Source organism: Heteronotia binoei, chromosome 1 (genome assembly GCF_032191835.1).
Source record: "Heteronotia binoei isolate CCM8104 ecotype False Entrance Well chromosome 1, APGP_CSIRO_Hbin_v1, whole genome shotgun sequence".
In the NCBI taxonomy this organism is placed as follows: Eukaryota; Metazoa; Chordata; class Lepidosauria; order Squamata; family Gekkonidae; genus Heteronotia; species Heteronotia binoei.
In genome coordinates this window covers 212,962,053-212,975,414 of record NC_083223.1, presented here as the reverse complement: position 1 = coordinate 212,975,414, position 13,362 = coordinate 212,962,053, and the positions used below count along the sequence as shown (strand labels likewise).

At 43.5% G+C, this 13,362-nt stretch overlaps 1 protein-coding gene across 3 annotated transcripts in view; it reads right to left on the bottom strand.

Annotated features, from left to right (window-relative positions):
• The window catches only part of MTA3 (metastasis associated 1 family member 3), a 186,858-nt gene that overhangs the window by 66,834 nt on the left and 106,662 nt on the right, over positions 1-13,362 (bottom strand). For all 3 annotated transcript variants that reach the window (XM_060247482.1, XM_060247483.1, XM_060247484.1), the window contains exons 13-14: positions 12,919-13,070; positions 10,167-10,389 (exon numbers count right to left, since the gene is read on the bottom strand). In XM_060247482.1, coding sequence (XP_060103465.1) covers positions 10,167-10,389; positions 12,919-13,070 — 375 coding nt within the window. The remainder of the gene's footprint in view (positions 1-10,166; positions 10,390-12,918; positions 13,071-13,362) is intronic.

The window sequence follows — 13,362 nt, the reverse complement described above, 5'->3', positions numbered from 1 at the left end:
GAGGTGTGGCAAATCATTGGAGTTACTATTGAGCCAGATATGAAATGACCCAGCATGAATACTAAGTTCTGAGAAACATATAACTATTTCAAAAAGTTCTAACATCTAATCACTGAATACCAAATGAACTTTCTCCTAGCAGAACAATGACTAACCTGAGTTGGGTACATTTTAATGGAGCTGCATGCTATTTTTCGTTTGAGGTTAGACTATTCATTTTTGCATTAAGAATTCATAACATGGACACCAATGATTATATTTTGGGCAGTTGCACTGGAAAACAAAAATGGCAGTTAGAAACCTCCAAAGCATGTTCAACATAAATTATAAAACTTCTGGTCCTAGACATATTTGTTAGGGAAGAAATCTCCATTAAATTCAATGTACAGCAAAAACATTTGATATTTTTAGCAGAATGAAGCCTATCTGGAAGTTTTTTCACTGCATCAGAATAAATATTCTGAATAGAATTCAGAATTCTGAATAAAAATTCAGAATACATATAACATTCCTCTCTGAGACTGAGATCAGAATGGAAAAAATGATCTGCAATCCAGAAATGTAATCTGGCTGTGCCAAACTGACTGGCTATAGCTTGTTGTGCTTGTTACTCAAATCCACTCTTATCTCCAGAGCAGTTTTGCACATTTATAATAGGTGGACAGTTGTACAGCACTTGTAACAACCAAAAGCAGATAGCATGGAAGTGCTGGGAGGCAAATGAGTCCGAATGTGGAGCCAGCATTCAATTTATTGTCTTTCCAGCTGAGAAATGGCAGAACAGTACTGCAGCTTGACAATTTTGTGTGGAATCATATTACATTTCTTCTTTAGCCTGTATTCATTATTTCTGTCATCATCACAAGGGTGCATACAAAGTTTACTTATAGTATATATCATCTTGCTTCCATCATAAAGCACCAGGTAACTTAAATAAGGGCTCCTAGGTGGTCTCCTGTACTGGCACTTAATAATAATAATAATAATAATAATAATAATAATAATAATAATAATAATAATAATAATAATAATAATAATGTTTTATTATTTATATCCCGCCCTCCCGCTAACAAGACATGGTGTGTACCATGATTATAATACAATTGATATGATAAAATACAATTAATAAATACAGTTAAAACAGTTACATAAAATTTTAAAAAACTACAATAATTAGGGGTGCTACATTTCAGTGAGATATATATCCAGATGGCTAGATGTCACTTTCAGGATTCAACCTTATAGGCTTGTTGAAAGAGGGTAGTTTTGCAAGCCCTGCGGAACTGGTTAAAGTCCCGCAGGGCTCGCACTTCCTCCGGTAGCTGATTCTATTAGTGGGGAGCCATTATTGAGAAGGCCTGCTCCCTTGTTACTTTTAGTTTGGCCTCCTTTGGTCCAGGGATTTTTAGGAGACTTTGGGAGCTGGATCTCAATGCTCTCTGGGGAACATATGGAGAGAGGCGGTCCCTAAGGGAGGCAGGTCCTCGGCCATATAGGGCTTTAAAGGTAATGACCAGCACCTTGTAACGAACCCGGTAAACAATTGGCAGCCAGTGCAATTCCCGCAGCCCAGACTGCACATGTTCCCACCGAGGTAGTCCCACTAGCAGCCTGGCTGCTGCATTCTGCACTAGCTGCAGATTCCAAGTTCGGCACAGGGGCAGCCCCAAGTAGAGGGCATTACAGTAGTCTAATCTCGAGGTGACCGTTGCATGGATCACTGTTGCTAGGTCGCTACGTTCCAGGAAGGGGGCCAGCTGCCTCGCCCTTCTAAGATGGAAGAAGGCGGATTTAGCAGTGGCTATCTGTGCCTCCATTGTCAAGGAGGGCTCCAGTAGCACTCCCAGGCTCTTGACCCTGCGCACTGGTATCAGTGACGCTCCATCAAAGACTGGTAGGGAGATCTCTCTTCCCAGCTCGCTGCGACCCACGCAAAGGACCTCTGTCTTCGCTGGGTTCAGCTTCAGCCCACTCAGCTTAATCCAGCCCACCACGGCTTGCAATGCCCAGTCCAAATTTATAGGGGTGTCGGCGGTCCGGCCAACCATCGATAGAGCTGAGTGTCATCAGCATACTGATAGCAACCCAGCCCATGTCTCCGGGTGATCTGGGCAAGGGGGGACATAAAGATATTAAACAGCATCGGGGAGAGAACTGGCCCTTGAGGCACCCCACAATTAAGTAGGTGTCTCTGGGACATCTCTCCTCCAACCGCCACCCTTTGTCCCCAGCCTTCAAGGAAGGAGGAAAGCCACTGTAAGGCTAGCCCCCAAATTCCTGCGTCGGCGAGGCGGTGGGTCAGCAGCCAATGATCGACCATATCGAACGCGGCCGATAGGTCTAACAACAGCAGTACCGCCAAGCCGCCACGATCCAGATGTCGCCAGAGGTCATCCATGAGGGCGACCAACACCGTCTCCACCCAGACTGGTATGGATCCAAGGTGGAAGTGTCATCCAAGAAGCCCTGTAACTGCAACTCCACAGCCCTCTCAATAATTTTGCCCCAAAAGGGCAAGTTTGAGACCGGCCGATAATGAGCCAATTCGGCCGGATCTGATGTAATCTTTTTCAGGAGGGGGCGGACCACTGCCTCTTTCAGGGGCGTTGGAAAGAAGCCCTCCGAAAGAGATCTATTTATGTTGTCCCGTATAGGACATCTTAGCTCTTCCCGGCAGGCCTTAATTAACCAGGAGGGGCATGGGTCCAGATCACACGTAGTTGGGTGCGCAGTGACAAGGATTCTGTCAACTTCCTCCAAGCTGAGTGGGTCGAAGCAGTCCAGGATCAAATTAGAAGACACGCACGGAGCCTCGAGTTCACTCACTGTATCCAATATGGCAGGGCAGTCATGGCGGAGTGATTGGACCTTGTCTGCAAAAGATTTCACAAAAGCCTCACAGCCTATTTCCAATTCCTTAACATTTGGCTTGCCTTGTGGCAATGTAGTAAAATTCCGAATTATCCTAAATAATTGTGCCGGGCACAAATTTGCAGACGCAATCTTGGTCGCAAAGTATGTTTTCTTTGTGGCCTTGATTGCCATCTCATAGGACCTCGTAAACTCCCTATAGGATGTTCTAGTCACTTCATCACGGGTGCGTCGCCATTGCCTCTCTAGCCGTCTGAGACCTTGTTTCAGCTGGTCCAGCTCCAGGGTATACCACAGAGCTAGCCTACTCCGAGGCCGTAGAGGGCGTCAAGGTGCGATCTCATCAATGGCCCTAGATAGCCGGCTATTCCAGGTCTCGACCAGGCCATTGAGGGAATCGCCAGAGGGCCAGGGATCCCGCAGGGCCGTTTGGAACCATTCTGGGTCCATCTGGCTCCGCGGGCGAGCCATAATAGGCTCATCGCCTAAACAGGTTTGGGGTGGCATATCCACACGAGCCCTAAGGGCGAGGTGGTCCGACCATGGCACCACTTCAGTGGTTATATCGTCCACCATAACCCCGGCCGCAAAGATCAGGTCTAACATGTGTCCGGCCTGGTGAGTGGGGGCTGTAACAAATTGAGAGAGTCCTAGTGTCGCCATGGATGACACCAGATCCGTCGCCTGACTAGAGGCTGGGTCATCAGCATGGACGTTGAAGTCACCCAGGATCACCAGCCTTGGGTGCTCCAGCGCCCGCCTATCGCCACCTCGAGTAGGGATGGTAAGGCACTGTCTGGTGAGTTAGGCATATGGTATACCAGCCAGATCGCCAATCCCTCTCCAGCCTCCAACGCCAGGCCGGCACATTCAATGCCCTCAATCTTTGGAGCCGGGAGTGCCCTAAAGGAGTAAGCCTCACGTATAAATAACACCACTCCTCCCCCCCACCAGCTAGTCCGCGATTGGTGAAAGACCGAGTAACCTGGTGGAGCTGTTTGTGAGAGGGCTACTGTATCTCCCTCTCGAACCCAGGTTTCGATCACGCATGCCAGGTCCACGTCCTGTTCGATTAAAAACTCTCGAAGGACTGAGGTCTTATTATTATTGGACCTGGCATTGCATAACACCAATGACGGAGGCGGGTTGTTCATCCTGGCCCTACTCCCTGTCACCATTGGGATGGGACACAGATTGGAGGGTGAGCGAGCGCTGATTTGTCTCGGTCTCCCTCCCTTATATCATCTGTTCCCACCGCCATACCTCCCCCTCCCCAGGAGCACTGGAATCCCTGGACCAGCCATTCCCCACTGGTAGTTGCCGCCGTCTTAGCCAACACTGATGCACAATAGTCACTAACACTCTCCAGTCCACTCCGCCCTACTAGATCCCAATATTCAAATTAACCCAACAAAACCCACCCCTCAATTTCCCTTGTATACCGCCATACCTCCCCCTCCCCAGGAGCACTGGAATCCCTGGACCAGCCATTCCCCACTGGTAGTTGCCACTGTCTTAGCCAACACTGATGCACAATAGTCACTAACACTCTCCAGTCCACTCCGCCCTACTAGATCCCAATATTCAAATTAACCCAACAAAACCCACCCCTCAATTTCCCTTGTATATAATTGGTCAAATAAATAATTTAAATCTGATGGCTAAAATTAATTATAAATCCCACCCCATTAATTATCCTCAATTTAATCTGCCAATAAAATTTACAAATTCAAACCCAATATATACAATAAATACATAATAAATTAATCAAATGAGTTAATTACGAATCAATTTAAAACCAGTAGTTTATGAGTGAGGAGATAGAAAGTTACTAAAGTGCAATATAAGTTCTTCCTGGTTGAGGTAGTATACGGTATGGTATGAGGTAGTATGTTGAGTGTAGTAAAGTGCGGGTGGAGTGCAGAGCCAGCATTGATGTAGGGGGCAGTGCCGTGCCAGGTGTAACACCGAAAGCAACGATCGTCCTACCGGGTGCAGAGTCCAGTAGCCAAGGCCCAGTATCTTCCACGCAGCCTGGTGAGCCCGGGGAGGGGCAGAGACCCCCCTCGTGTTCCCCCGCCATGCAACGAAGCTCCACTGCTCTCCCTGAGGGATGACCGGTCCATTCAGGGCCCTCGCCTCGTCGATGCACCCGGCTACATTGGAACTGCCGCCGCAAGCTCTCTTCGTTAGCAGCGGCACCCCCGGCGTTATCCGCCGTCACCCCCGAGCTTCTTTCGACGGTGTACCCCTCCTGGTGCTCGGCCTCGTCAACCGCTCGGGGCCTCGGCCACGTAGACGTCTCCAACCTCACGTCATGGAAGCGTCCCCGGCCCTGTGTTGGCCCTGCTCGCCTCTCGCTCAGCCACCTCACTCCACTCACTCCAATCAGCGACGCCGGCCCTGATCGTCATTCGGCCGGTCACCTCTCAGTCCACACCGCCGCCTCGACCACCTCTGCGTCAGCGGCAGGCCCCACCCGGCGGCTCGTCCACAGCAGCACTCCACCGGCCCTCCAATGCCTCACCTCCCTCTCCAGAACTCGGCCCGTCCAGTTTTCCTGTCGATTTCTGTCAATTTGGGGGTGGCTGGTAAGCAGGGTCCCTGGTTTGGGGGGTTTTTAGGAGCTCTAGCACCTGAGCTCCTGCCTTGCCGCCATCTTGCTCATTTTCCATAGCTTTCCCATAGCTTTAACACAGTTCTTAGCTTTTGTTGACTCTTGGGGCAACTGGCTGACCATTGTATGAAAGAGGATGTTGGGGCTCTTTTTATGTTCTTATATTCTATGAAGTTCATAGGAAGAACCCTGGTGGATCAGACAGTGGTCCCTGGAGGGTCAACAAAAAGGATATAGATGCCAAGGTCAACTAGCTCAGGTATTCAGAGGTTTACTGCTTATGGACCTCAAGGTTCTTTTTAGTCACAAAGCTTCATAGCCAACCATGGACTTCTCCTTCAGGAATCATTCTAGGAGCACATAAGAAGACAGGAAAGTTGTATCATGTACCTTTATAAAATATTCTCTGGTGGCGGAAGGGCTCCCTCACTCTTTAAAAATTGCATTCCAGTTCAGTTACACTAAGCATACTTGTAGTTACAAGCCATATTTTATGCTTGAAATTTCTTGGTACAATTACATTATCTGGATGTTGCATTACGTTCAGGGGGATTTTATTTCATCCTGGTTCTCGCTCTTTGACTTGCATTCCTTTTCTTAATCTCCCACTAATTCTCTGAAGAACATCACTCACAGCTTAATTTCTTAATGCACTGTGTCTTGTTACTGCCTTGGGGAACCCCCAGAACAACATCTGTGGAATGAATTATTAGAAAAAAAAATGCAAATGGAGGTGACGGTAGCAAGGAATGGCAGCCTCAACAGCTGCAACAGTACCTGTTGGCTTGAAAAATGTTTTTTTGCCCTCAGTGCTGCAAGATCACAGTCATTCTCTATCATTTTTGTACCATGCTTGACCCATAATCTGTAGAGGTTTCTTTCACAACCACACTCCAATGGATGATTACTTGAGGTTGCTTTCAAATCCATTAAAACACTTTGTTCAGCTGCAACAGTAACTGAAAGGATCTAGCAAAAGGGTTCTAATACAGCCTCCCATTGGATTCTGCAATTTCCCACATACTTGTAAGTGACATGAAGGCTGTCATCAGTATGGCTCTGTGACAGCAGCACTGCAGAGAAGTATCATCAGGCCTGGTGCATCCGAGTAGGCCAGGTAGGCGACTGCCTACAGGCGCCACCTGGCCTACAGAGGCTCCAGGTGCCCCCTTCTGCCCTCACCCTCTCCTTGCAGGCCAACAAGCCACCAGTGTGATTTCCCTGGCTGTGCCAGGGAAGCTGCAAATAAAAGCAGCTGGCAGGAAAGGTAAGAGGCAGGGTGAAGGGAAGGAACTCTCGGCTCCTTCCTGCTGCTGCTCCCCCTCTTCCTGCCTTGGTCAGCCTCTGTAGGCGGCCAGAGGAACTTCCTCCTGCTCCTTGCCCCCACTGAGGGAAGTAGGTAGGCTGGAGAGGAGCCATCCGGCCCTTCCCAATGGGGGTGGCCAAGTGGCATGGCATGGTGGCAGGTGAGGCAGGGCGCACAATGGGTGGGAAGTCAGAGGCAGGGCGGTGCCTTGCCTAGTGCTGGTGCTGAGTATCAGCCTCTGGTTTGGTACTTATTTGGCCAGATGAACAGCACACTCCTGCAACACTGATCAGGCACAAACTTAGATAATTCAGCAGACCTTTTAAAGATAGGCCTTTCAATTAAAAAAAACAAGCAGAAGGCATGAATAGGATTTGTAATTAGGGCTAGGCATAAAAAATATGTACTACTTTTGCATCTCCAAGTATACCCAGTGAAAACTGGCATTTCATAAAGAGTTTGGACTGATGATCTTGGTGCATAAATCTGGTTTTCTTGAAGCATTTTTAAAGCCTTAACCTTAATTTTTGCAGGATTATATCCATACAGTGCAGTCACAAGGAATATAAAAAGTGAGTGGGGAATAAGCTGATGTGTCAAAAATATACATGTTATAATGTCTGTTTCCCGCATATCACTGGACAAAGAAATTTAGGAAAATCTTCATCCAAGGCTTTTAGTCTAGTTGCAACAGAGTAAAATACTGAATTACAAAACACAACCAAATGGCATAGGTTCACCTTTCATGTACGAATGACTTCAAGGTGCTGTCTGGATGCACACTCATTAGTGTATCTGGTGGATAAAAATACCTGTACATATCAAAATAATATATTCAAGTGGATGCTGCTCCCATTTTCAAGTCTATAAAAGTGGGAAGAACTAAAAATCTGATATATGTTATTTTTTTAAAGATATCAACCATTATTTTGTCAGCCAGTTTGTATGAGAACAGTCATTAGGTGGCATAATATAAGGGAATATTCCCCCAAACCAACTGAAACTTTCAAGTTAGTTAATAAATTCAAACAGTAAAGAGAAGGAACGTATCAAAACCACTAACATACTTGGGCTACTGAGTCTTCATCTCTGTCTCTTTTAATGCAGCTTAAACAAGGTGAATAAGATGGCATTTCTGAAATCAATGGAGGATGCATATTTGCAGTACTTGGTGGACTGAATCCCCTAACTGCAATCCTGCATCACCTTACAAATTACTGAATGAAATTAGACTATGCATGGAACTCCCACCACACTTGCTATGAATTGGAATCATCTTCTGCTGATGGGAACTCTGTGTTTCTGACTGAATCAGTCAGAGCCAATGGCCCACTGGTTGGAAATGCAGAGCACCTATGGGCAGAAAGTGCTTCTCTGTCTTATCATGGGAGGCAATAATGCCACGCATGCACAGCCTTCATAAACACATGCACTGGAAAAAGTGCAGAAAAGGGCAACTAGAATGATTACAGGTTTGGAACACTTTCCCTATGAAGAAAGGTTAAAATGCTTGGGGCTCTTTAGCTTGGAGAAACGTCGACTGCGGGGTGACATGATAGAGGTTTACAAGATTATGCATGGGATGGAGAAGGTAGAGAAAGAAGTACTTTTCTCCCTTTCTCACAATACAAGAACTCGTGGGCATTCAATGAAATTGCTGAGCAGTCAGGTTAAAATGGATAAAAGGAAGTACTTCTTCACCCAAAGGGTGATTAACATGTGGAATTCACTGCCACAGGAGGTAGTGGCGGCTACAAGCATAGCCAGCTTCAAGAGGGGGTTAGATAAAAATATGGAGCGGAAGTCCATCAGTGGCTATTAGCCACAGTGTGTATGTGTGTGTGTGTATATATATATATATATATATATATATATATATATATATATATATATATATATATATTTGGCCACTGTGTGATACAGACTGCTTAAGTGCTGCAATGCTTATACAATGTGGGCAAGGAGTTTTGTTTCTAATATCCTTTTTCATTTCTGAGCACTAGTTAAATCCAGCCTGGGGAAAAAATTCATTCAATAAAAGCACTACTTTCTTTCATGTAAGCAAAGTGCAAACAAATACAATGCAAGTTGTAAAAAGTATGCATTGTAATAATAATAATAATAATAAATTTTATTTATATCAAGTGTTCCATGACATGAAATAGCTAGGCAGACACAAGCATCTCAGATAAGCTGTTCAGGCCTACAATGCTGCTGGTTGCAGCAGACTAGAAATTAAACTTGACACTTGCCTGCTGCAGAAGATAGCATCCTGGTAGTAAATTCCACTTCTCTACCTATGTCCTGACATCAGCTTCTCCATACATAGGCTTGGATCGTATGCCTTTGCTCTGTTTGCTTGTCTCACTAGGTACCACAGAGACAGTCCTCTGCTGAGAAGACACATCCCCTGGCACTAGGCATTTGCACAATTCTAATGCTTTTCAATGGGCCTACTGTAAGAGGAAGAGAGCTCTGCTCTGGATGACTGCCCCCACAGGACATAGAGGGAAGTGCATGTTGAGCAAAGGTAGAAGATTTAAGCAAGTATCAACCAATGCTAGAGGTAGGGCAGTACGCGTAAGAAAATATCAGAAAAGTAGCCTTTCACACTACTGAAAGGGGTAAGGCTTAATATGGGGAGAGCATTCTCAAAATCACCCATAAATCAAATGCCAGAGTGCAGCTTTCCCCTCAAGTCTATGTGCTAGCATGCTGAGCAATCTAGAGCTTTATAAACTCTGTTTAGATCCGAAAGTCTTTAGAGAAATTTATAATCAAGTCAGTCTTGACTCTGCACTTTTCCGCTGTGTTTACAGTCACACATAAAAAGCTTTTTTTAACTTGTCCACTGCTCTTTCTCAAGGCAGAGGGATACTGAAAGTGCAATGGTATGATGCCATGAACTGTGATGCTATGCTGTTAAACCAATCCTTGCTCCCAATCTAACCCTTTTTTACAACAGTACACCACAGGATTGATTCCACAGCCAATTTGAAATTATTCTTATATGTAACCGTGGTTTGTATTTAATGGGATATGAAACAGTTTTCTACCAGAGAAATTAAATACTGATGTTAAAAGAAACATATGACAATAGGATGAGGAAGGCAGACAAAACTAATGTTCATAAATATCTGCTTTTGTAAACCTATTTTATTATTCAATGTATTTTTTCCCTAGACCTTACAATATTTTCAGTAAACTCTCTTTGGTGATAAGCCAGACAAATGAAAATAAAAATTTAGAAAGAAATGAACACAAATGGGATATAGACAGAAAAAAAAATGTGTTTATTGCAAAAGGGAGGGAGGACAACGGAAAGTGGTTGGAGTAATGGCACACTGAACTAGGAATTTAAAAACATCTTACATTCTGCCCTAATGGCAGCACAGTTAATAAGGACAAAAGGTCTTCTTGCAGCCCGTTTCAATTGAAGGGTATTTCTGCAGACCTGGCGGGCAAGTTTAGTCAAGTATGTGGTATGAAGGAAGAAAGACTGACGTGTCTTCACAGCAGATTTGGGGCTGCCTGTGTTCCGAACTGGTATTCCCTGTGATGCTTGTCGTGACATATGTGTTCTAATGCATGGATCCTGTAACAAAAATAAAAATTAGAACATATAATTTTTATTTTTTTATTTATATAATTTATTTTTATTTATATAATTTATTTATTTATATAATTAGGTTGAATTCTATATGACATCTTCTTTTGCACAGTACAGGACACTGGTGTGTGAGTAATTTGTCTCCTGAGAATATCAAAAGCAGTTCTATCACTCATTCTACACTCCATTTGTTCAATAAACAACTTCACTTATTTCAGTGTGTCATTAACAAATCATGGCCTATCAATTACCATAAACCCAATATATAAACAGTTCCAAGTTCAGAACGTACATTACCTCTGAATACAATTTATTGGATATAAACAGAGACAAGCCATCAACATTATGTTCTAATTACAGTTGTGAAGACTGGAGTGGGGGTGGGGTACAGAATATTTGAGGTAAAAACATGAGCCTGAGATGGGGTAGTTAATGCTGTTAGATCAGTGACTGTGTTGTCTGGGTGTATGTGGCAGCAAAGTTGGCACGGGTTTATTGCAAGCTCTGGTACCAGTGTCCATGCTCAAGTAAGATGTTGTATTGTTGTGGGTTTCAAATATACATACACCCAGATACACCCAGACAGCATTAACTACACCATTTCAGGCTCATTCACTTGTTCATCTCCCAACATTATATATGTCATTAAATGCCAACAATGCCCTTCAGTTCTTTACATTTGGCAAACAGGACAAAACCTATGACAAAGGCTAAATGGACACAAATTTAACATCAGGAATCACAAAAACCATAGGGGAACATGTTAACCTTCCAGAACATTCAATGTTGCTGCTGTACAGCAAAGGAACTTCAAGAACAGAATAAAGATGGAAATTGCTGAATTACAAATTATTATGAAACCTGGAACAAACATCTCCCCAGGACTGAACAGGAATACTGGGTGTTTTTTAAAAAAAATCTCATTACATATGCTAAATCCACTCTCACCAAGTATAGCTATATATCACAGTATTCCAATGTATTTCTATTTTAGAATAGTGTATCAGAATAATGTTTTTTGTATTGACATACTCAAATAAGGGATATTGGCTGTTTATTTCATTACATATACTAAACCCATCTTTCACTATATTTTAATGTATTCTATTTTTAATGACAAAGTATAATGATGTTTATATGTATGTTACATGTTAAAAAATAAATTAGCTGGACAGGAAAAACTTCTGAGAAAGAAATGTCCTCATTTTAACCCAGATTTGCTAGCAATAGAGTAATTAACAGATATTTATTACCTCATTCTCCCGTTCTGACATGTTACTGTTTTATTGGTTTCCTATGCAAATGCTATCCAGACCAAATGTTCTTTCAGTTTGTTAATTTCGCTATTTTGCCATCAGATTCTATCCTTATACCACTTTGCATTCTAAACCACTGCCTACCAGCTATAAGTAACTCTGCTCACTGTACCCCAGTCCATTGTCTGAAGAAGTATGCATGCATACGAAAGCTTACATTCTGAATAAAACTTCGCTGGTCTTAAAGGTGCTACTGGACTCCTACTTCATTCTACTGCTTCAGACCAATATGGCTGCCCACCTGGATCTATTGTTTAAATGTGAGTATTTTTCATAATAGATAGAATTTAACATTTTCTGTGTTATAAAGTTAGTCTCTAGTCCAGTGGGATTCTGAGCAGACCTGCTTGGGACTCCTCTCTAAGTCTTGCAAGGATACTACTTAAAACAAGACCAACATAACTTTTACAAAAGAAATGAAATTATGCAGAAGAGGAATTCTGTGTGATAAAAGAAACTTGGCACCATCAGCACAGAAGCAATTAACTGTGCATGGGTAATCATGAAATAGAATTATAGAGTTGGAAGGGACCTCCAGGGTCATCTAGTCCAAAACACTGTACAATGGAGGAATTCACAAAAAATCACAAATTCACAATGCAGGAAATTCACAAATGCCCCCCTCCCCCCCCCCCAAAAAAAAATCCCTCTAGCATCCCTGGCCAAACTGGCCTGGAGAAAAAAATTGCTTCCTGATCCTTACCCCAAAGTGGTGATCAGCATTTCCCTGGGGATATAAGAAAGGGGCACAAGAACTAAGCACTGATGCAACCCTTCCTGCCTTCCCTCTCACTATCTGCCTAAGTTCACAGAATCAGCATTGCTGTCAGATGGCCATCTAGCCTCTGTATGAAAACCTCCAAAGAAGGAGATCACGTCACCTCCTGAGGAAGCCTGTTCCACTGAGGAACCACTCTGTCAGGAAGTTCTTCCTAATGTTTAGCCAAAAACTCTTAATTTCAACCCATTGGTTCTGGGCAACAGAAAAGAACTCTGCACCATCCTCTGTATGGCAGCCCTTCAAATACTTGAAGATGGTTATCATATCACCTCTCAGTCATCTTCTTTCCAGGTGAAACATATCCAAGCTCCTTCAACCTTTCCTCATAGGACTTGATCATATGCATAACAGCAAAAGCATACAACATAACAGATTTTATATACTATTATAATCATTTCAGTGTAAATAATGTCCTACCTCTGTTGTCTGAGCAGAAGAAAATTTGTCTTCATTTGTCAGTGTTGGCATTTTTAGGCCCCCATATTTCTTCCAATAAATCCAACAAGTTGCACACAGCCTACACTGCATGTTGGGGGGACCCCAAGAATACCACTGATGCGACTGTGTTGCTAAAAGTGGAAGAAATGAAAATTCAGTTAACCTATGTTGCATTATAATAAAATAAAAACAAGTATTATTATCTATGTGTTCTTTATTTATGTACTGCTTGACCACATGAAACTGCCTTAATACTTAATCAGATCCTTGGTCCATCAAAGTCCATATTATCCACTTAGACTGGCAGCGACACTCCAAGGTCTCAGGGCTTTCAAATCACCTAGTGCCAGATCTTTTTTTAACTGGAGATACTGGGGACTGAACCTGGAACCTTCTACATGTCAAGCAGATGCTCTAACACTG